Below are 22,673 nucleotides of genomic sequence, written 5' to 3' on the forward strand. Positions count from 1 at the left end.
AGTGATCCATGGCATTTCGGAGCTGATGGCAGAGTCGTGGCTGTGCAGAGAGCTTTTCCAGCTGAAACAATCCTCACTGGAGTTACCATTTAGGGAAGCAACTGGGAGAAGAGAGGAGTGGAGGCTAAACCCTGAGCATGAGGAATATAAACACTGGCCCTTTGGAAGGGCAAGTGATGATATCATGCACACATCACACCCTTCCTGTGTAAACAGGAGTGCCAACAGGAGCAGAAGTGCTTTGGAAACTGGATGTCCAGCTGCCTCGGGCTCTCTGGGTAGTCCTGAAGGGCTGCAGCCATCAGTGAGGCCAAGAGCATTTCTTAGGATCAGACTCTGGCGCTTTCAGGCACTTCCCAAGCTTCTCACAGCCTGGAGGGGACCAATTCTGGTAAAAACAAACAAAAAGAGACAGAAAGATGATTCACACCAAGTATCTGCTAAGCTCTCACCCCGGCCAGCTCCTTATGATCCTCACAAAGACACTTTTATGTCCTGCTTGAAAAATGAAACTCCTCTTGCAGCCGAAGCCTCTGGGCTCATAAACTTCCCCACTCCAAACACTGCTCAAATAAAAGCTGGAGGGAAGGCTACAAATCCTGTGCAGCAGATGATTCCCTCTTCTGAGATACACCAGTCCTTCCTGGCCTCTCCCAGTTTGCTGGGATGCTGGTGTCCCTCCTTTCTCTCCTGCAGGAGCACAGAGCAACCAGACCAGAAGGTTTTTCCTGGGATTCCAGGAGAGTTCCCACTCTCAGCACTGCGCTATCCAGGCACTCTCTCGAGGTAGCCAAAGGCAGCAGAAGGCCAAGGGTGTGAGAGAGATAAGAATGCTGGTATTTTAATGATGATTGTGAGGGATGAATCCATGAGCAGATGGAGCAGGAAGCATTCCTGAGACACCTCTTCCAGTGCCTGCACACCAAAACTATTTGTTTTCCTTGTTTCCATGTTTCCTGAGCTACCTGAATGTGTACAACAGGGAAAGGACACCAGCAAGGAGAGCCACAGCCAGCCTCAGCTTCTGGAGGGATTCATGGAGGAAGGAATTCAGATAAGTGAACATTTTAATTTCATTGAGGTTTTGCCTCATTTGGGATTGTGGTCCTGGGAAGGGCAGGTAACAATTCCCATTCTGCTTCAGGAATCTTGTGTGTTCATTGTCTGTCCCTCCCTCTCTCAGGGCTGTCCATCCACGGGACATTCCTGCTGTCCCTTACTAAAGGCCTGTTCAACTCTGACCCCTTGCCTTTCACTTTGCTGATTTTCACCCTGCAAGTATTTATGTCTTCTCGGAATTAAATTCCTATGGAAAAGGAAAGCTCAACCCCAGGAAAAAAACCGCTGGAGGAGGTTTGTGTTCCACGGAGCTGACAACAGATGGCAGTGAGACACCAGCTATTCCTGCAGAGGAGCAGCCACAGAGGGAGCTGCGCTGGAGGCACCTCTGCACCGAGGGCTCCGCAGGCCTGCAGAACAATTAATGCTCTTTTCTAAATTCTCTGGTTTAAAATGTGCGGCCGCGGCTGGAAAATTCAGACCACTCTGCAGAAGGAATCGAGAGCCAAAGGAACACATGAAATGCTTGTTCTTTTGAAAAAGCAGAACAATAACGGGTCTGTGCTGCAGTCTCGCAGTCCCAGTCCCGTTGCTGGTCTGTGCTGGGAGCCCTGGGGACACCACCACGTGTGCTGCGAGCCAGGCCAGCCCCGAGCTGCAGGGAACAGCTTCTCGCACACCTCCCCAGCAGAGCCGGAGCTGGGGGAGCTCCCTGGACACTGCTGGAGGGACCCAGCACAGATGGGCTGCAGAACCTCCTCTGCTCCTGTGCCTCCATCAACCCACGGCTGCAGGAGCCCCAGGATGATCCCTCTGTGTCCTGGAATCCTGCAATGCTCTGGGTGGGAAGGGACTTTAAAGCCCCTCCAGTGCCACCCCTGCCATGGGCAGGGACACCTTCACTGCCCCAGGCTGCTCCAAGCCCCAATGTCCAGCCTGGCCTTGGGCACTGCCAGGGATCCAGGGGCAGCCACAGCTGCTCTGGGCACCCTGTGCCAGGGCCTGCCCACCCTCACAGGGAGGAATTTCTCCCCAGTATCCCATCCATCCCTTCCCTCTGGCAGTGGGAAGCAATTCCCTGTGTCCTGTCCCTCCATGGCTTTGGACACTTCCTTGAACACTTCCACACACTTTGATTATGTAAAAGTAAAGACAATTCTTCTCTCTCCCAAATACATCGAACACCCTTATCAAATAAACAGGTGACAGGAGATATTGTCAGTAAACAATCTTTATCTCCCAGCATCCCCCAAAACCAGATTTAGGCCCCAGTCTACCCCAGCAATACAATCACCCTAAAAAGATTTGCTTATCTTCATTTCTGGTCTCAAAGGCAGCAATCTGGTGCCTGACATTTTAGTGTAGTGACCATGGGGTTATCCTGTGAGGGGTGTACAGAGATTGGAAAACTCCCAGTGCTTCCTGCTGGGATTGAAACATTCCCCCTGGGATTAGGATCCCCCCAGCCCCCTTTCTGCCTCTGATGGCCTTCAGTCTGTGAAGCAGTTTGGGAAGAAATGCCTTTGCAGTGCAGGGCTCTGGCAGCAGCCAGGCCCTGGGGACAGTGCCTGAATCCCAAAGGTCCCAGAGGAGCAGAGAACAGAGTTTATTAAGGGAAAAGTTGAATAAGGAAAGAGAACAACAAAGAAACAATGGGCCCTCAAATCTTTTTCCTATTTAACATCCAAAAATAAAGAGATGGGACAAAGCTAAGGAAGATCTTTGCCTTGTTACTGAGGGGACACAGCTCCACATTTTGTTCCTTGCTGGTGACAGACCAGAGGCAGCAGGTTCTGACTGATTCAGGAGATTATTTCTGCAGCAGGACGATTTTGCCTGTTACTATTTTGTGTCAGCCCACAGACACATTCCCTCAGACTCCACAACCTCCTGTCAACTGACAACCTCCCCCAGATTATCCTGTTTCTTTCCCAGGTTCTCAACAAACCAAGCAGTGTTTGACAGGGGAGCCAAACTGTAACTTTCCAATGGAAACATGAAGGAGAAAACAGAACTGAAAATGTTCAATTTCAATAAAGACTTTGGAAACTTCAGGCATGGGGGGGAATTAGAGGAGACAGAGCAAGACCAAAGATACACCACTGAAAAAGAGGCACTGTCCCATGGAGGACTCAGAACAAAGAGGGCAGGGTTGGATGGGATATTGGGAAGGAATTCCTCCCTGTGGGGGTGGGCAGGCCCTGGCACAGGGTGCCCAGAGCAGCTGTGACTGCCCCTGGATCCCTGGCAGTGCCCAAGGCCAGGTTGGACAGGGCTTGGAGCAGCCTGGGACAGTGGAAGGTGTCCCTGCCCATGGCAGGGGTGGCACTGGATGGGCTTTAAGGTCCCTTCCCACCCAAACCATTGCAGGATTCCAGGATTCTGTGACTTTTGAGATTTGCAGAAGGGGGTTAGAAAGGAGAAGGATCTGCCCTGCCTCTAAGGAAGGAAGCCACCAACAGGTGACCGTGCATCTCTCCTCCATCCCTTCCCAGTGCTGACATTTTATGAAACCTTTACAAAATGTGTTTTAATCCAAGGATTCCCCAGTGCATTTGTGCTTTAGGCACTCACCATGACAGCCTGGTCACACACGTTCAGCTGGGGCTGGCCTGGCACCAGGGTGGCCCTGTGCTGCTGCACCAGCCCCGAGATGCGCTCCACGGCCTGCTGGTATTCCTCACTGGCAAAACTGGAACGGGAGAGACACAGGGGTTACTGCTGGGGCTTCACTGTGGTGTCCACATCACCAGGCTGGGCCACAAGACTTTCCCTGGGCCACAAGGAGGGAGGAGATGTGCACACATCCTGCCAGCTGCCCACGGGTCTGTAGGGAAGGAAATCCAGGCTGACAGGGTACAGGTGCTCTGCTTAGGGCAACGAGGATGGCAGTGGCTTGTCCTCCCCAGAAATCACCTGGCTGCCAGCAGATCAGCTTTCCAAACTGCTGGTCCAGGGGCCCCAAAGGTTTCCTCCTCGTGCGGATCTGCTGCGAGCTCATGTGGGTTCCCAAGGGAACGGTGTTAGCAAATAAAAGGGCATTTCTGGGCCGTCCTCGAGCTGTCCTTTAAATGATGATCAAGGGAGACTTCCCAGACACAGGACAAACACTTTCCCAGACAGCTTAGGACAGAAATTTCCCAAGGCAACCCTTCCAGCGTGTCCCACCTGAGGTCACCAGCTCTCCACACTCACCCCCCAATCTTCCAAGAGCTCTCCTGGAACACCTGCCCCAGGCGGAGGCGTTTGTTGTAGGGAAGCGAAGGGAATGTCAATATTTTGTTTTACAAGAGTGTTCTCAGGAAGGGTTTCAAACACAGCCCTGGGCCGGTTAAACTCCACAATCACCAAGGAAATGAACTAAAATTATGCAAACAGAGAGGAGAAGAATAGAAGGGCCTTGTCCAAGACAAGAATACCTCCCCCATTCCACAACATCCCGAGGTTCTGCCCCATCCACATTCTTCCATTACAGCTTGATTATTCCAAGCTGGGACCCATTTGCCATGCCTCAAACATGGTTATAAACTACCAGATCCTGATCCACCCGATTCCTCCAGTAGGTACTTGTTGGAGTGACTCAGGGTGCACTTCACTCACACCTCAAGTATTTCTGAAATGCAGGATTCCTAACAATGATCTCACTTTGTCCATCATGTTAAGAGTCACTTAAAAAAACACCAACAACCCCACAGAGAGCGGCAAATTCCTTCTGAAGATAAAAGAAACAATGCAGCTGGGTCCTGAGCTCCCTCTGCTCCCAGGCCGAGCTGGCCACCAGCCCCACACTCCAGCTAATTTCCTTCTCTGCAAAACAATCACATTTCGAAGGCCAGCAATGTGCCAAGAGTTTCCAGTAAACCCTATAAATATCCCACCTCGGCAGGCAGCCAGGGAGAGGCTGATTGTGGGGCTGGGCCTGAGCTGTGCTGATAGAGAGCCGGAAGGGAATGTGGGATGAGGAGCTGGAGCAAACGGAGCTGCTGCTCTCACACCCAGCCGGCTGCAGCCTGGTGGAGAGAGCTGATGGACCACCCTGAAATCCAGAGTATCCTGAGAAGCTCCCCAATTTCATAGAATCCAACAACTCTGGAATGGTTTGGGGCAGAAGGGATGTAAAGTCCATCCCATCCCACCCCTGCCATGGGCAGGGACACCTCCCACTGTCCCAGGCTGCTCCCAGCCCCAATGTCCAGCCTGGCCTGGGACACTGCCAGGGATCCACGGGCAGCCCCAGCTGCTCTGGGCACCCTGTGCCAGGGCCTGCCCACCCTCCCAGGGAACAATTCCTTCCCAATGTCCCATCTGACTCTGCTCCATGGAGGTTGGTTTTCTTTTCATGACCCCATTCCATAGGGGCTGCTTTTCCTGCCTTGGCTCTATGGACATTCCTGGCTCAGCTAAGCTCAGTTTTTCCTCAGATATTCCTGTTCAGCTCTACAATGTCCCAAAATTCCTCATCCATGGATTTGTGAAGTATTTACTGACTGCACAGGAGTTAAAACTGCCTCCAGCCCTAAGCAAGTGCATTTTGAGACAAAATCTGCACGAGTGCCTCGAATTTGCATGTAAAATGGGGATAATTACCTCATGGTAATCAGTCTGAGTTGTGAAGGGAGCTGGGAACCTCTCCTACCTGGAGTCCCATCCTTTCCTGGAATGCATATGCCGGCCTGGGCTGCAAGGCAAGGCTTTCTACATTCCCTGTTCCAAAAAGAGGTGGAATTATCTGTACAGGTGTCTGGGCACCATTGTCTGCGAGGATGCAGCCCTGGGCGTGCTGCATTTCGTATTCCAGTTCAGCAATCCCGGGAAGGAGAGCTGGGAATAGCACTGCAAGAATGAGAGGGTGAGCAGGTGGCGTTGTGAGGAGTTTGCTAAAAGAGATCCCCCAGCGTCCATGAAATTATTCCACGCTCAGAACGAGGGAACAGAGTGGACAAAGTCCAGGGTCATTACACTAATTGACACTTTACCTCCGGGAAGTCCCTGGAGATGCAATCAGGGCTGGATTGGAGCGCGGGGTCCCAGGCACAGGTGTGGGCTGTGCTTCCTTCATTTACGGTAATTGTGCCTTGGCAATCTGCTCCCATCCTCCCCCCACAGCTCCGCTGGAACCTGCTCTGCTGGTTAACCCCAGCGTGCCCTCCCAGCAAACCCAGCCCTGCAGGGAGGAGGGTTTGGCTCACACAGGGTTAAAACTCTGCTTTAATCCTGTGGTCCTTGGGCTTTCACCTTCGGGGCCAATTCTCTGCCATCGTTAAATGCACCCTCAAACAGACCAGCACCCAAACAAATCCAGGAGCGTTTCCAGCAGGATTTCAAGATGTTTTACACCTCATCCTGCTGATGCACAGCGCAGTGTCTGGCCTGGGAGTGATGGGACCGCGGCGTTACTGAGAGGCCTGGAGAAAATGGGAATGATGTATTATAAAAAATCCTAGAACGGGATTCACAGAAACCTGACAAAGGGCTCTACACCAGGCTGGACAGGGCTTGGAGCAGCCTGGTTTAGTAGAAGGTGTCCCTGCCCATGGCAGGGGGTGGAACAGGATGAGCTTTAAGGGTCCCTTCCAACCCAAACCATTCCAGGATTCCATGGTTCTAGGAATAGCAGCTCTCTGCTTGATATGAAGTTATGGGAAGAGCATGAAACGTGGCTAATGATACTTTACTTCCTTCTCCCCTGGAATTATTTTAATTAAAACCATTATTTTTAATTGTGAAATACACCCAGATTCTGATAATTTGATTTTATCTGTTATCAGTGCTTTGAGGCTTCGCAGCACCGCGGTATCCAAGTCTTGATCTTGTCTTATTATTCCGTCTTCCTCTGTTCCTCTCTTCTATTATCAAGTTTATTCACAATTTCAGGTCTGCACAATGCAGGAGGCAGAGACAGGTTTGGGGCTCTGCTGCTGGAATTACTGCAGAGACTCAGAGGAGCCAAAGGAAAACAAATGAGGAATCAAGGAGTGAAGGTGGCCCTGACCCCAAGTCAGCATTTTGGGGCCCAGATGCACCCCTGGAGACATGAGGGGCATGTGGCCACTGAGCCACAGGAAACCTTGGAATCCCCAAATCATTCAGGTTGGAAAAGGCCTCCAGGACCGTGGAGTCCAAGCTGTGATGACCAGCACCCTCCCTGCAGCAAGGAGATGTGATGGTGCTGATCCTCTACCTGCTCACCTATTTTCATGGAAATTTCCCTCCCCAGCGCCCAGAATCCTGCCTTTCTGCTGGACTTCACTGCGGGGAACCACAGCATTGAAACGGCAAAGGGGATAAAAGCAGAGTAGTAAAGGCTTCATCTGTGTGTGAGCAGGTGACAGGAAACAACAGCTATCCACTGATCCTCCTGCTGCCTGCTTCGGTGCTATTCCTGAAGTTCACTTCTCAGTGCTATTCCTGAAGTTTAATTTGCAGTGGTATTTCTGAATCAGAACTTAGGCACTGTGTTCTTCAGGCCACTTTCTTGTGGCTGCAGCACTGCCCGGGCCTGTCTGTGGAGATGATGACGATGATGATGATGACGTCCATTCCAAACTGCATTTTGCATTTCTTGCAGCTGGTTCGTGCAGTTTTTTTCTCCCAATATTCCTTTCCATGCAGCATCACTCCACCCAGAACAGCTGCACGGTTGTGGGCTGGTGAACCCCGAGTCACAGAGATGGGGAAAGGGCAGCCACGGCCCCAGACGTGTTTGTGTCCATTGCCAGTCTCCAGGCTGATGATTCACCTCCACAGGTGGATTTTATTTCCCCCTCTTCCCTCCGAGCTGGCTCTGTACCAGCCACACCTGGCTCACCTGCTTCTTCCCACCTTCCTGCATGCAGCCCTGGCGTGGTTGGTGCTCCATGGAGCCACCTCTGAGGCTCCTTATCCACAGTTTCCACCCTTTTAGTGTCACCTCTCCTGTGGCAGCTGCTAATTCTCCTCTGCAGTGCAGCTGGCACCATTTCCCTCTTTCCAAGATGAGGAGTCAGCGTCTCCCCTGGGCTCTTTGTTGTTATTCACATTTTCTCCCCTGTTTTGCACCTTCTCTCTCTTCCCCACAGCCAGGTTTGTGCCCTGAGCACTAAGGTGAGACTGGCAACTTTTCTATCAGATCCTTTCCCCTTTAGCTTCCCTTCAGGAGCTCCTTCCCTTTTTTTCTGGCTCCATAACCACTGCAATTACCTCTCTGATGATTTCCTGAATTTTCCATCTGCTCGAAATAGGCACTTGTGAGCTCTCTTCTTAATTAATGTGTTCTAAAATCATTATGTTCATCAACCAAGCCTTATCACTTCCATTTTCTTCCATAATAGTAAAATCCATTGCCCTAAGTAAAACACAGGAATTTTGATGTTCATAATTCAATAAACTCATTGCTCAGAGCAGAAGCTGCTACAAACCTGGAGTAAGAGCAAGGTGTGAGCAGGCTCTGCTTACCCTGTCCTTACTTGTTATTCAGCTTTGCACCTCTGGCTCAAACTGGCAGAATTTCAGAGATTTCTGTTATAAATTCTTTGGCTTTGAAAACACTTTTCCTACTTCAGGCTGCATTAGGTATTTTAGTAACTGTATTTTTAGCTGTGCCAGCTTTGCTTTTTTTAATATATATATGTGTGTGTGGGTGTATATATATATATAAATAAAAAATCATTATTTTTGTTCTTCTTGACTGGTAAAGCAGTATTTTAGTAAATGTCTGTATAAACAATAACCTGACTCAGATAATAAATCTGACAACTGCTCGTGAAGATGGTACCAACAGATAATTTTACTGAATTTGTCACACTGGAGAAACAAGTTCCCTCAGTGGTACTTAGCACACATACCATAGCCCAAAGATAACAGAATACTGGCCAAGGAAAAAAACCTATCAGATCTTTTAGTTCTGCATTTGGATAAATTTGGTAACAAGGACAGTTATTGCATCCACGGAGGAAACAAAGCCCCACTCAGACTCAGGGAAATACTTCTGCTTTCTGTGCTGCCTAACACACATTCTTAGTTATGGTTTAAAGTTGAGAGCTATAAAAAAAGAGAGATTTTCTGTCCCCTAGCCTGCACTGATCCAGGCAATCTCTCAGGTGACAAAGGCACAAAGGGTTCGTTTCTCACCATCAAGGATGAGGTAATTCCTACAGAAGGGCCTAAAGGGGCCCCAGGAGAGCTGGAGAGGGACTTTGGACATGGGATGGAGAGACAGGACAGGTGAAGGGCTTCCCACTGCCAGATTAGATGGAAGGAATTCCTGGCTGTGAAGGTGGGCAGGCCCTGGCACAGGGTACCCAGAGCAGCTGGGGCTGCCCCTGGATCCCTGTCAGTGTCCCAGGCCAGGCTGGACATTGGGGCTTGGAGCAGCCTGGGACAGTGGAAGGTGTCCCTGCCCATGGCAGGGGTGGGACTGGATGAGCTTTAAGGTCCCTCCAACCCAAACCATTCCAGGATTCCATGATATGTCACGCCAAAGGAGCAAACACAACTGTGTCCCTTGGCAGAAACTGAGGTGCAGGGGGGATCCAGCCAAACCCAGAGGGGCAGCAGCAGCAAGAGAAGTCCCAGCCCTGCTGTTCCCAGAGCAGCTGAGGGCAGGGATGCAGCACAAGGAGGGAACACAAGTGCAGGGTGCCAGATGGCTCAGCCCTGCCAGACGCGTCCCCAGCACGCTGACAGGACCTGCCTGGAATTGCCTGAGCAGTTTCTGCACTGCATGGAAAGTGCTCCTGTGGGAGCTCCTTTGGCTGGGATTGTTTGCAGGCAGGCTCCAGGAAATGCAGCGAACCGTGGGAGGAAGAGGAAGGACTTGTCCTGCCTCACCAAGGAAGCCAGGGAGCTGAACATGTCACCTGCTGCCTCTGGATCTGGCAGGACTTGCATCCTCAGGCATCCCTTTAGCAGCCACTTCAACAAAGACTGAAAAGCTTTGTTGGATTTTTGGAAAAAGAAGTTATTTCTATCCATTTGTCTTCCTAATGCAGAGTAACAGAATCATGGAATGGTTTGGGTGGGAAGAGACCTTAAAGCTCATCTCGTTCCAACCCCAGCAGTGGTGGGCTTGGCAGGGCCAGGTTAACGGCACTTGATGGTCCTAAAGGTTTTTTCCAGTCTTAAACATTCCCCGGATCTGTGAAATTGCAGCCTTGAAGAATTATCTCTGCGTGTCCTGCATGTGCAGCATCACGACCCTGCAAGTCCGGGGTGTTGCTGCAGGCGACTGAGCTGCTGATTCCTGGGATTCCCTGGCTCTGAGATCCCAAATCTAGAAGCAGCAAATCCCTCTGGAGGTGCCTGTGATGCCAGGCCTCCCTGAGCAGCACTGACACCCACTGCTGGTGCCTTTGCACGTGACCCCGCTCCAAATTCACGTAAATCAACAGAGACGAGAGATTGTTAAAATTATTTCAAGGGAGAAGAAAAGGCTGCACTAAATAAGGAATAAATGTAATAGAAAGTGAGCAAAAGCAGGCAGGGAGAACAGAGCCAGCATGTAGGGACAGACAGATGCAGGCTGGGAGGAGGATGCTGGATTCCCTTTGGAGAAACATTAGTGTCGGGACTCCCAGCAGGCTCCCTGCCAAGGGGGATAATTAAGCTAAATAAAAATACACACCAGGAACAGCTCCACAAATGAGGATAATTTAATTACCACATTCGATAGAGGAGACCCACTTCCCATGAGTTTTCCATTGTGACCAGAGAGGAGACAATAGCAGCAGAATGTGCTGGAGAAAGGAAGAGTGGCTTGCTAAAAAGAGGGTTTCTATTAGGGGCTGCATAATAAACACCAGCACAGCTCTCCATAATCGGGGCATAATCTTGCCATAAAATTCAATCAAAGCAACAGCTTGTGAATATCCAAAAAATCAATGCAGCCATATGAGAAATGATTGCAGATGGAACCCTGGAATTTGTTTCAATGCTCACTCCATGGTGGTGGGAAGGAACAGAGAAATCACAGGGAAGCAGGTGCTGCAAACACCTCTAAGGGAAGAGCTCCTCTGCCTCGAATCCAGAGGAAACACAAACACTGTCACAGAATCCCAAACACAATGTGAGTATTTAGGGTTGGGAGGCAGTTCTAGAGATCATCCAGTGCAATCCCCTGGCAAAGCAGGGTTGCCTGGAGCAGGTGACACAGGTGACAAACACAGCAGGCGAGCTACAGTTCAGTCACTGCTACCACTTTGTTTGATTTTTGGAAAAAGTGGTTATTTCTGTACACTCATTTCCTAAAACAGAATCACAGAATCCCAGCCTGATTTGGGTTGGAGGGACCTTAAAGCCCATCCAGTGCCACCCCTGCCATGGGCAGGGACACCTTCCACCATCCCAGGCTGCTCCAAGCCCCAGTGTCCAGCCTGGCCTGGGACACTGCCAGGGATCCAGGGGCAGCCCCAGCTGCTCTGGGTACCCTGTGCCAGGGCCTGCCCACCCTCACACAGGGAGGAATTTCTCCCCAATATCCCATCTATCCCTGCCCTCTGGCAGTGGGAAGCCATTCCCTGTGTCCTGGCACTCCAAGCCCTTGGGAAATAAAACAGTTGTTAAACTGCCCAGCTCTCGCCTGGAACCCCAGCCCAGTTTAGTTCCACTGAGCTGTATTTACAGCCCTGGAGCTGCAGCTGTGCTTCACTCATTAGTGCTGGAATGCCATGGAAGCAGAACTCCCAGAGAGCTTTACCCACTGCCTGATGCACCTCCAAAGTGCTCTGTTAAGCTAGAGAGAGAATGGAAATATTTTCCCTCCCCTCGTCTCTCCAGTGAAAACATTCAGTGGACAGCACGGGCTCAGTTCCTCTGGAAGGAATAGGCTGAGTGTGTCCACTCAATTATTCAAAACAGTTGAGTAATTGCAGCCCTGTCAGCTCAGAAAACATCTCTGCCTCTCCAGGCTGCTGCACAAACCCAGTTCTGGGCAGGCAGTCCCAGCAGCACTTGTTCCCTCTTGATTTATTTCCACACTCTCCCAGTCGGAGCCACTGGTGAGGGATGAGGCTGCTTGTCCGTGGATTTGCTGCAGGGAGGGAGGGAAGGAGGTGGGGACACCTTGGGAGCGTTTTTGGAGGTGGCAGGGCTCTTTGTGGGCTCTCCTGGCTGCTGCCTGCATAAATCCATGCAGGAATCTCTCAGGGCATGGTGTGTGCCAGAGATAAACATTACAATAGCAGGCTTAGAGGAAAATGGATTCAGACAGCCAGGAGAGCCCGAGGCCAGAGAGCAGGGTTGGGCACAAAGTCCTTCTGCTAAAGACCCTCTGGAGAAGCTCCCTTGGCCAGGGTAGGAGACTGGAAGGTTACCAGTCTGCCCTCCAGAGATTCCAGCACCACACACCACTGCTTGTTTCTTCCCTGGCCCCAAAACTCCCAGTTCCAGGGCACAACTCCCCAGCAGCTCTGTTTGACTGCACAGCTGTGCTGCACTCAGCCCTGTCCTGCCCAAAAATGGGGGTTTCCCTCCTCCCCGAGGGGCTGCAGGACACAGAACAGGAACAACCAGACTGACAAGTCCGTGTGCACACCCACCTCACCTGCCCACCTGGAAACAAGGTTCAGTCCTTTCTCTTTCCTGAGGAAAAGCCTCAGCAGGAAAGCCATTATTTCCCAGAGTGGCTTTCTGGGACAGTTTTTAAACAGATGTCAAGAACCAGCTACCAAAGCAAATGAATTTTGAATGCTGACACTGCTGAGTTTTCATGAAACCTCATGAAGTGGCTCACCTCAATGGGAACTTCTCACCAGGGTCCCTGCCCAGGTGGAAGAGCAGTGGCAGGTAGGTGTGCTCCTCCTGGGTGTGCGTTGTCACTCCAGACACACTCTGGCCAGGACAGAAATCAATGCCCTGCAGGAAAAAGGAGAGAGGTCATCAAAGGTGATGCAGGGCAGGCAGCAAAATCTGAGTTGATGCCACTTTCTCCAGCACTTTGTTCCAAAACACCAACAAACCTCAGAATTATTTTAAACCAAGAGTGCAGTCTGCAAAACACATTCTGAGCTGGAGGGGTAAAATAAGGTGACCAAGTGGTGTGGCACTGACATAAGAGCTGAAGCAAGGCCGTGCATTCTTGTCTTATAAAAATATAATCCCAATGAAATATTCATTAAAATGAAATGGCAGAACAAAAGACAAAGAGGTGGAAGCATTTAATCATTAAAATTCTGCATGTGGGAAGTGTTTTCTCTCTGGTTTTTAAGGCTTTGGAACGCCCCAGGAAGATGGGATCGCTTGGCACTTCTGATCAAAACCAAAACCCCAGGAGAAACATCCAGACACCCTGAGAGGCAGCAGGCACCTGCCAGCCTCCCTGAAAACCCCCCTGCCAGCACCTCAAGGATCAGTTTCTCTGAAGAATGAAGCAAATCTGGTTAATTTTTAAAAAACTGGTGTGGTTTTGATTTGATTCATGGCAAACTGGTATTGAGGGACTCAGCTGGCCATGCCAGTGGGGATGAAGGGAGTGGAGACATTCCCACATTCCCGTCTCTGACAATCTGGGGGGGCACAAGGTGGCATTTTCCCTGCAGCAGCAGTGGATATGAAGGGCACAGGTACTGGGAATCTCCCGGGGAGAGCAACTGGGAGCAGCAAGGGGTTAAGTGCTCGCTGGGCACCAGAGTTGCCATTTCCATCTGCCCCGCAGCCCTGCCAGCTCCTGCTCCCCTCCCAGCCCTGATTAGCCGGTTGGGAGCTCCCTAATCCCTGGCCTGCAGCCTCCAGGGCCAACAGAGCCCATTTAAACCCCGGGAAGAGCCAAAAATGCAAAAGCACTCATTTCCCTGAGAAGCCAATAAAGCAGGGCCCCCCCAGCCCAGCGAGGCCCGGCCCCAAATGGACTTGTTAAAGCTGGGTTTTACAATTCCAGCTCCCACGCTGTTCCTTACAATCCCCAAAGTGCCCCGAGACACGGACAGAGACATGGAGAGCAGGTAAATGGGAATGTTTCAATGGAAGTGGGAAAGCAGCTGTAGCATTTGCTTATAAAACAAACTGAAAAGGCTCTCTACAGATGTTGGTAGGATTTGATTGGCAAACAATTTTCTAAAAATATCCCATGTTTTTAATGGACAGCTGGTCAGTGGAGCAGTTAATATTCTGCTTTTCAATAAAGCAAGAAGTTTAGAAGCCCATGAAATCCCATTTATCTGCACAGAGCTATAGATTCCTGAATCACTGACTGGAAAAATAAGGGAGTTGCTTGATAGGTTGGAGTGGCCCTACCAATAATGGACTTTAAATGGATACAAAACTGATTGACCTTTCCACCCTGTGACGCCACAGGCCTCTGAAACACACAGGGAAAAGAGATTTTTGTGGGTTTTTTTTCCCCCTACAAAAGGACCAGCTAATGAAAAGGTATCAAAGCCTCCATAACATCCAAATTATAATTTGGATGCAAATCAAACAAGCAATTTAATTAAGAGCCTGCTAATTGGTACAATGCTCCTCGGCTGTGAATGCTTCAGTGTGAAAGATTTTCGTCTCTCGGGTGTTTGTTTAGACATTGCTCTGTTTCTATTTTATCTCGTGTTTCCTAGGAAATCCTTGTAGCCCAGACTCCAAAACTCAATCCCAAAGCTTCCCAGGAAAGAAAGTGCTGGGACAATTTGCCTGATGCCACCAGCCCAAAGCTACCTGTCATTCTAATTTAAGCACTCAGTGCCCTCTTGAAAAGCAGTCTAGTGGAGAAAAATCAAATAGATAAATAAATAAAAACCCAAGAATACCATTTTAGGACATTTCTAAGGCATTCCAACTTTATCCCTGCAAATGAAATGGAATATTGCTATTTTTATGTCCTGCGTGAAAGTCAATATTCAGCCTGCAGAGAGAGCTTCAAGGATTTTCTATTCATCAACAAACGAGTAAAAAAAAAAGATATAAATATATAAAATTCAATATTATTTATTTTGTACAGATATGGTGATGTCTGGAGCTGGAGAAGAGCCAAGGGCTGCCTAAGCCTGTCCTACCCACCACGAGACCACCACCCAAAACCAAACTGTCCTGTTGCTCCCTGGAAGCTGTTTATTGTCAGACTAATGGCATTAATTGTTATTGCTGATAACAACAGGCAGGGATCAATAGTTTAAGCACATTCCTAATATTTGTCCCTGCTCCCTGTCCAAGGTAATGGATGGAGTCCCCACCCCTGGAGGTGCTCAGAGAAGGACTGGAGGTGGCACTCAGTGCTCACACCTGGGGATCGGTCACAGGTTGGACTCCATGACCTGGAGGGCTTTTCCAACCTCCAGGATTGTGCGATTTGCAGGGATCACTGATCAAACACAGCACAAAGGTCACTCCCTGTGTTTCGGCAAACTCTTAGAGCTTTTCTCCGTCACAAAAGCCTGAAAGCCAAACCAGAAGCTCCTGTCTGGAGCATCTCCTCTCTTCTAAGGGAGCCCACAGAGTGGCACCAAGAACAGCTCAGCTCCTGCCCAGCTCAGTGTTTTGCACCACCACATAAACCTGCTTGCTGCAGGAGAGATTCCAACAATCCTTTCCTCCATTTATTCTGATTAAAACATAACATTCCCTGCCCACCAGGTGAGCCTTTCAGCGATCACCCTCCCTGTCCTTCTCAGCCATCACACAGCCCGGCTTGTTTTTGCATCCCTGGGCTGCAGCAGCCTTTGGTTGCACAGCTTTAATTTCCAGAGCAAATGGCCCACAGATGCTGTGTCAATATAGACATGAGACAAACACAGCCGGTTGCCAGTTTGGGCTCGCGGCCAAGAGATGGAATCACCACTCGTGTTAACGGGAGCCCTCTGGCAATCGCTCAGCCTGGCTCCAGCCCAGCCGCTCCGCCTGCCAGGCGGCACCTCGGGCTGGAGCCACACCAGCCGGGCTCTGCCTCCTGCTCCGCTCTCCTCGCTCCACCAACGCCACCCAGGGCACCAAAGCCGGGGTAACACCGCAAGGAGAAGAGCGCAGCTGTCAATGGAAGCCGGGAATGTCGCTTCTTGCTGTTTGCCACAGCACAGGTGTCCTTGCTCTGCCGGTCATTCCCGGTGAGATCCTCCTTGGGATGAGCAGTCAGCTCCAAGTGTGGGTGCCAAGCTTCAACCCCCGTGCACCCAAAATTGCTTCTAATGTGTTAACAGGCTGGAAGAGCCCCCCCGGAGATGGGCAGCCCCCGGAGACGGGCAGCTCAGCGAGCTCCGATCGATGGCTGGTTCATACGCTCAGAGGACCACAATCAAATGTCATTATTTGTGAGGTTCTACTTGACTTCACATCCCCTGCGCAGAAAAGGCTTTATCGATCCCTTCACGTGGAGGAGAAGGGCAATCACAGAGCCTGACTGGAATAACCCCTTTGGCATTTCGCATTAAAACAATAGCGGCTGCTGGCAGGCGCCCCCACCCAGCCTTTAAAGTCACAGGAGCGCTCAAGGAACCCCACTGAAGGCTCCGAACAAGCTGACAGCACAAAGGTTGATGTTATCAGCCCCTCTCCGACAACCCAAGGGCGTTTTCCACGTTTTCCCCTTAATTATTTTTTTCCCTTCTTGCATCAGTGCTCTTGGAAGGTACAAGGGCTGTTCTGTGCTGGATACTCTTGGTGACAGGCAGAGAAAAGGAAATTTCCTTTCTCCTGCTACCTCCTATTCCTGCCTCCTCTATGCAGCATTAAATTAGGAAATTCCTGAGGATTTGCTGCCTACTCAGGTAAATTTATAGAAAACACCCGTTTTTTCCCCTTTCAGACCCTTACTTTCAAAAACCCCCAGGATTTTACAGGTTACTTGCAGTAAAAGTCCTGTGTGTTACACTGTCCAAGAGGGATCTCCCCAGGTTTATCCTCAGCTCTCCCTTCGCTCCTGCACACGTGGCTATTTTTATCACTGCTGATTTTTCCTACAAGAAAAAAAAAGGTGAACAACAATGGAAAAGCTTTCTACCCACCAGTGCCAGAGCACCAGGGACTCAGCCCACATGCAGGAGGGAGATTTCTCTGCCTCTGTCGAACTGTTTAAAAATACAAACACATTTTTCAAGTCGGGCTTCCTTTCATCTCTCTCTGTCCCATTTATCACCTCTTGAATGTCAGAGATGTCAAATTATGTAAACATGAGCCACCTATATAGATGGAAGCCAGGTAAACAGCTCCCAATAAGCATCCTGTGCAATCCACAGGGAAAATGTCCCACAAAACGCTTACTCCCACTTGATTCTGTAGAGTGAGCCTTCCCTTTATGCTTTCAAGAGACCACCCCCTCAAGAATCAAGAAATCCAGTTAATCCAGCAGAAAAGGCAGCATCAAGGTATCCTCCAGCACTGAGAGAGACTACAAGACTTCCTGACAGGAGTCAGACTAGAGAAAAAAAATGGCTTGGGGGTTAAAAAATAAACAAAACCTGGGAAGAACAGAAGAGCACAATTCATCTGTGTGTCAGATGACAAGTCCTAATCCCAGGCCATAAGGCAGAGGATGCAGACCAGTAAGGGCATGTTTCTGTCGTGGGACTTGAGGATGACTGTAAACCTGTGTGCTGCCTGCATGGGATGTTTCCAGAGTAAATATTCCGAGTGCCATATGGAGAGGAGCCTTCAGATCCCTGCTCTGCTTTCCTAGGCTTTGCTTTCTGCAGGCTGTGTCTCTCTGGTACGTTTTTATTTGTGTGTACATTCTTTATTACTGAACCAACTCACACCCCAGTCAAACACAGCTTTCCAGGTGAGGGGCCACATCCTCCCTCGCCCATCCTGGTCATCCTAAACAGACCCAGGACAGGCACCAGCTCCCCATTTTCCAGCATCAACATGAAAATAGGGTTCTGGCTGCGTTAATGGGATAATCTCACCTAAAAGTCAAACAAAAACGTGGATTAAACCCAGGGCAAGTTTTCTGTACCAGTGATTTCCCACACAGCCAATTACCAAGGGAATGCTGGAAGTGAAAGGAGGTCTGGCTAAACCCTGTCTGTCAAAATCATGAAATATTCACCTACCCATAAAACAAACCTCTTCAAAATGTGCAGGCAGCTGTTTTGCCACATCTGGCCAACTTCAGCTCTCTTTCCAATGGATGACAACAAAACCACATATTCCAGGTCTGAGTGGGGACCTTCAGACACAGAGTTTCATATCTGGAAGTCTTCACAATTTGGAAAGACCTCTGATGATCATACAATTAACAAATCCTCATTAGCTGGAGTTCTACTGGGATGGCAAATCAAACTTATTGAACAAACAGGCCAACAGTCAGAATTCCAAATGCCACAGATGTGCATGGATTTATATTTGTTTTTCAAATGGAATTAGCAAACAAAGTGGCCTTTTTGATTCCAGAGTCCAACATCAACACAGCTGGGAAGCCCAGTCACTGAAAGAGGGAAGTGTGTTGCAAGGTGAGCTTAGAAACTCCTCCAACAGGGCTGGGAACTGTGGAACTGCTCTGCATTCTGATTTATTTCTATTTTTAAACTTGCGAGGTTTGTAATTAATGGCTCGAGGACATGAGGAGAATTGGAACAAATCTCAGCCTCAGCTTCCTCTGCATGTTGTTAATGGCTGCTCTGGCCACTAATGTGCTCCAATTTTCCCCACATCAAGCTCATGTGATCCAAGCTGCAGGAAAGAGAGTGGATTTGTAATCGTCTCTCTGATGTACAGGATAATTGCTGACTTTTATCAGACAGCAGTTAAACAAAGACTCGGAAAGAAATAAATATTCCTTAATTGCAGCACTGCCACTGCTCACAGTGGGAGAGCCTCTGGAAGGAGTAGCTGGTCCCCATTATCACTGTTACACACTCAGACATGTAGGGATAAGTTTAGTTCCATGGAGGGGTTTATTTATTTCCCAACTGGGGCTGGAAGTGTGGCTATGTGCTTTTATCACCACGGAGAGCAAGAATTCCTGTGGGAATTTGCCACGCTCATGGCAAGAGCAGGAGGCCACCCCTACACCAAACACAAGGACAGAGGAGCTCCCAGTTCCTCCCACCCAGGGAAAACCCTCCACGGGTGATAAACAGGTTTTACTCACACACAAGACAAACAAATGATCTCATTTTATCTGTGTGGAATTAGCACTGAGACAGAACATAAAATACATTTCTAGAGCCAACTTTCCTTTCCTCCTTGCTCCCTGTAAAACAAGCTCTGACTCCTGGAGCACTGCAGTCTGAAAAAAGACAAACACACACATTTACAGCCCTGAATGTAAATGACTCCCTTGGAGCTGACACTTCCTTCTATCCCCCAGGACATCCCAATGAAAGAATCCCTGCACTTTTATATCCACAAATGTCACCAGCACTTAGTTCTGCACCTGTGATGCCTTGAGGACCTTCCATAAGTTCAAAAAAAAGAAAAAAAAAGGCATAAAAAAAAAAAATCATGCAAACAATCCCTCCCCAAGCCCAGGCTGCTGCTAGGATTGCTGAGAGCTGGGCCTTAATGCACTGGGTTCCTGTCTGAGGGTACCTCCAGCAAGGCACACGAGTGAAGCTGCCACTCAGCAAATGCCCCAGAGTTTAGAGCCCAAGAAAGACACAAACCCAAAAGGAAATTATAGTGCTTAACATCTAACTGTGAGGAGATCAGCCAGGAAGTGAATAAATAAGAGAAATAAAAGCATGATGTGAGCTCACAAAAGTGCTGATAACAGGTTAAACACATTTATTTCACTGTTTTCAAGCACTGCTGTTCTCTCCACTGAGCCTTTCCTACAGCTTTCCTTTCAAACCATCACAAACCCAACAAACTCATCCCAGTTCCATTTCAACAGTTCAGGGCACCAGGTGTTTTGTGCCAGGAATTTGGAGGTAAGTGGTCAGTGTGGCATCAGGCTCCAGACTTTCCCAGAATCACAGAATATCCTGAGTTGGAAGGGACCCACAAGGATCAGGGAGTCCAACCATAAGGGGACACCTAAAAGCTCAGAATTCAGCAGGGAAAGTTCAATACTAAGGGGGATTAAGTGCTGATTAAAGGGAGCCTCCTTCAGAACAACTTGGAATTTGCTCATTTTCTTCTCTTTGTCCCTGATTTCAGGAGAGGGGGTGTGTGAGACCAGTCTCCTTTGGTTTTTTTAGGAACATACAATTATTTAGGTTGGAAAAGCCACAGAGACCATCGAGTCCCATTGTTCCCCCAGCACTGCCAAGGCTACCACTGACCCATGTCCCCAAGTGCCACATCCATATGGCTGATAAATAGGGGGACTGGGACTCCACCACCTCCCTGGGCAGCTGTGCCAGGGCTGGACAGCCCTTTAGGGGCAGAAATATTCCTGATATCCAACATAAACCTGCACAGCAGCCTTGGTAGCTCTGAGGAGCCTGAAGCATGGTGACATCCCCCAATTGAAAGGGTGCCTGTCCCCAGGATCCGGTGACTCCAGGGACAGGTCCCTGTGCCATTACCTTGCTGTGCTCCTCCCAGGAGTTGCTCCAGGTCCAGTAGTGAGCTTTGTAAAGCCCAGCTCTCACTGCCATCAGCTCGTTGCCACGATAATAGAAAATGGGCCTGCAAGGAGAGCAGAGCTGCATGAGAAACACCCAACAGCCCGGGCCCAGCCTCCTGATAAGGGCCACAAACCCCTTAATGGCATCTGACTTCCCATGTGGATATCAGGCAGGAACAGGCTGCCTCCTAATAGTCTCCTCTGCAAGGTTTTCAATTAACATTTCTTAAAGTGCTCATCAAGTTGAGAGCTCACACGGTGCAAGAATGAAACATTATCCAGCTTGGCTGCCAGTGATTGTTAATCCTTGAACTCTCAGCCCCTGGGATTTCCTCTGGAGCGTGGCGGTTTCAACGTCAAACAGCTCTCAAGTGCCTGGGTGGGAGGGGAAAAGTGGGATTCACGGGCTCTGGGATGCTCAGCCTCCTCTTCCCAGCAGCTCCACAGCTCTGCCATCGAGCTGTCAGTGTCACACGGACAGGGTGGCCGGGAGGACACCAGCTGCTGGCGTGTTCTGGATGACATCTCCGAGAAACTCCATATGGAAAAACCTGGCAGCCAGACCTGCTGTGCTTTTAACTCCTATCAATTTTTTCCCCCCAAACCTCACTTTGCAGCATGTAAACACACTGTTAAAGCTGCATTTGTTCCCAGAGGTTTCCCTAATTAATAATTCATCTGGGAAATGCATCTCACTCGCTGCATCTGTGCACTTCCCTGGGCATCCCAGCAATGTTCCTGACAGTTTTCCCAACAAAACACTCCTGGTTTGTTTGAGGGAACAGCACAAAATTTTACTGGAAGGGACTGTCTGCAGGAGAGGGGGTTGATTTGTTGGTGCAGCTCCTCACACGAGGTCAGCTCTTCTCTCCAGCTGTTTTGGGCTGCTGACAGGACACGAGGGCAGAGCTGTTTGTCACTGTCAGGGGGGGCCTTTGTCTTCTCAGATGCCATCCAAAATCGACTCACTCCGGTGATGCCACCTTGAAAAACCTGTCCCTAAATGCAAGGTGAAATTTAAATATCCCTGTCTGAATGACAGCAGTGGCCTTAGAGCTCTTTCAGCCTCACACAAACAATGAGCCTCCCTCCTTTGTAACCACGAGCTGCCACCAGGAACAAGGGGGAAACAACTTGGTCCCCAGGAAGAAGGGGAAGCTGCTCCCAGAAGGGCCCATTCCTGCATCCTTAACACACCTGGAAGTGAAATAAAGGCAGCCAGAGACCTGCCAAACTGCAGCACCTGATCTGAACCAGCCCCATCAACAAAACCTCCCAAAAATATTCCACCAAGTGCTCCAGCCTCCTTTTCCTTCCCATGAACACTCAATCTTTGACCAATTATGTCCCCCTTTGACTGAAGGTTTTAGGGTTTTCCTTTTTGAAAAAATACATTTTTTATTTTGAAGGAGGATTCCAGCTTGTACTCAATATTCTGATACAAATGATTTCTTTTCCCCCCCCCCCCCATTCACTTTTTCCTTTTTAAGCTTAAAAGAACACAACAACTGCATCTTCTGGAAAGTTTTTGGGGAGCTGTGAAAACTTCGTCTTGGTCAGGTCTAGGGGAAAAAAAAAAGAAGGAAAAAAAGAAGGAAAAAAAGAAGGAAAAAAAGAAGGAAAAAAAGAAGGAAAAAAAAGAAGGAAAAAGCCACAATGTGCTTTGAGTGATTGTTATTGTAACACAAACAAGGGGTTGGTGCCTGCACTGAAATTCCCTTTTAAAACAACAAAGAAACTTTCCAAACTTCCAGAAAATGGGCCAGGCTGCGTTTGAGGAACCTGCAAGGCTCCTGTCAGGTAACACTCAGGTGTGCTCCTTGCTTAACAGGCACAGGAGGAATTTCACAGCACAAAGGCTCTTATCCAACGAAGAAAAGAGCTCCAGAAATGTTTTCCATGCATAAGTTTCCTTGCTATCTCCCAAAGAATATGCTTGTAGCCAGATTTCCCAGGCTGCCAAATTCCTCACCAAAATCCCAACTCCAAGACCTCTCTTGACCTCTGACAGTTCCAATAAAATATCTGTTGGCAGGATTTGCTGTCAGATCTCGGTGCCTGTGCCCAAGAGCTGACAGTACACAAAGATTCCAGGTCTTCCACCCAAATCTATCCCTGCAGAAGCACTCCCAGATCCAGGACCTTGGGAAGAGGTGTGTTTCCAGGTCCTCTGCAACAGCACAGCCTTTACCTCCCACCTCTGCAG

General features: G+C 49.3%; 1 protein-coding gene across 1 annotated transcript in view; it reads right to left on the bottom strand.

Annotated features, from left to right (window-relative positions):
* Positions 1-265: 265 nt before the first annotated feature.
* GALNS (galactosamine (N-acetyl)-6-sulfatase) overlaps positions 266-22,673 on the bottom strand; it is a 39,487-nt gene continuing 17,079 nt past the window's right edge. Inside the window, exons 11-14 of the mRNA XM_082290241.1 lie at positions 20,427-20,529; positions 12,767-12,888; positions 3,634-3,751; positions 266-388 (exon numbers count right to left, since the gene is read on the bottom strand). Of these exons, the coding sequence (XP_082146367.1) occupies positions 302-388; positions 3,634-3,751; positions 12,767-12,888; positions 20,427-20,529 (430 nt within the window). The 3' untranslated portion in view covers positions 266-301. The remainder of the gene's footprint in view (positions 389-3,633; positions 3,752-12,766; positions 12,889-20,426; positions 20,530-22,673) is intronic.

This window comes from Coloeus monedula (assembly GCF_965178545.1).
Source record: "Coloeus monedula genome assembly, chromosome: 13".
NCBI classification, from domain to species: Eukaryota; Metazoa; Chordata; class Aves; order Passeriformes; family Corvidae; genus Coloeus; species Coloeus monedula.